The sequence below is a fragment of the Dendrobium catenatum genome, unplaced genomic scaffold (genome assembly GCF_001605985.2).
Source record: "Dendrobium catenatum unplaced genomic scaffold, ASM160598v2 original_scaffold_268952, whole genome shotgun sequence".
Taxonomy (NCBI): Eukaryota; Viridiplantae; Streptophyta; class Magnoliopsida; order Asparagales; family Orchidaceae; genus Dendrobium; species Dendrobium catenatum.
This window is the reverse complement of record NW_021587350.1, coordinates 1-1,196: the sequence shown is the minus strand read 5'-3', so window position 1 is coordinate 1,196 and position 1,196 is coordinate 1. Positions and strand designations below refer to the sequence as shown.

Here is a 1,196-nt window from a genome sequence, read left to right as displayed (position 1 = left end):
GAGGACTTCCAAAGCTGATAATACATTAATAATAAGATTCAACCTCAAGGTTCAAAATGCATAAAATACAAAATCTGATCCTAAACAGATTACCTCTAAGCTACCACATAGACCAGGGAACATCAAGGTCATTGAACCTCTATCCCCCAGTATTCCAGCAGCTATTTCAAATCCATCTGGTTTGCATAAATCCATTTCCTCCTTCAAAAGCTTGTCTAATTCTAGATCAATATCCCACAGGTGAAGAAAGCATAAGCTGAACCGAAGCAAATATCCTTCCAACGCAGGTTTCATAATATTACTTCTATCCCCTTGAGCAACAGCACTATCATCTGCAGGTTCATCTTTCACAGATTGCTCCTTTGCAATATTAGAAGATTGAGAAACTGTTTGCTCGTCTTTATTTTGAAGATAGTTCAAGGAAACCAAAGAGGAAAGGTCAAATTCCAGGATAGCAATTCCAGGAAAAGGGCAAAAACATATAATAGGATGTTTCTTGTTTTCACGAACATGCTGGAAAGCAAGCTGCTTTGCTAAGCTGTTTACAGCAGAATCAGAATTGGCATCATGAATCATGCTTATGGAAGGTAACTTTCCTTTATTGTTATTTGTTAAGTAACTATATGATTCTGAAAAATCTGTACTTTTCCTATCAGATTGCAGCTTTTGAACTTCAGATACTGCAACTGTGACCACATCAGTTCTTGTTGATCTGGATTGAGAGGAACCAGAATCATCACTAACAGGAAGAAGCAATGGTGATGCTGAAGTACTGCCTCTCATTATACTTCCATTGATGAAGTTTAAGTTGATACCCTTACAAAAATGATCTAACATTGAATGAGAAGCCGATCCACGGATAATCCTTTCCCGAGCACCTGTTTTAATATCCCACAGGTATAAAATGTCAACAGAATCAGATGATGCTGGCATACTTCTACAAAGACATGCCAAGTAACCTCTTCTGCTGTCCCAGGCAACCATTGATGTATAACTAGGATGTCCAGGGAACATCCTCTCAACACGTAATGTCGCAAGGGAAACAAGAGCCACACAACCATCTTCACCAACAGAAAGGAAACAGTCACTCCATGGTTTGTCAGTCCAGGCTGGTGGTAATATGATTTGCTTGATAGGAGCTATATGATGATGCATTACTAGAAGAAGAGTTGCAGAATCTAGATTCCATATCCGGA

The 1,196-nt window shown here is 39.0% G+C and overlaps 1 protein-coding gene across 1 annotated transcript; it reads right to left on the bottom strand.

Annotated features, from left to right (window-relative positions):
* Nucleotides 1-6: 6 nt before the first annotated feature.
* On the bottom strand, nucleotides 7-1,190 carry LOC110101795 (the record flags this gene model as incomplete). Its single annotated transcript, XM_020829861.2, has 2 exons — nucleotides 94-1,190; nucleotides 7-14 (listed from the first exon to the last, which is right to left on the bottom strand). Coding segments are annotated over exons 1-2 (1,070 nt in total), but the record flags the coding sequence as incomplete, so codon positions are not given.
* Nucleotides 1,191-1,196: the final 6 nt, after the last annotated feature.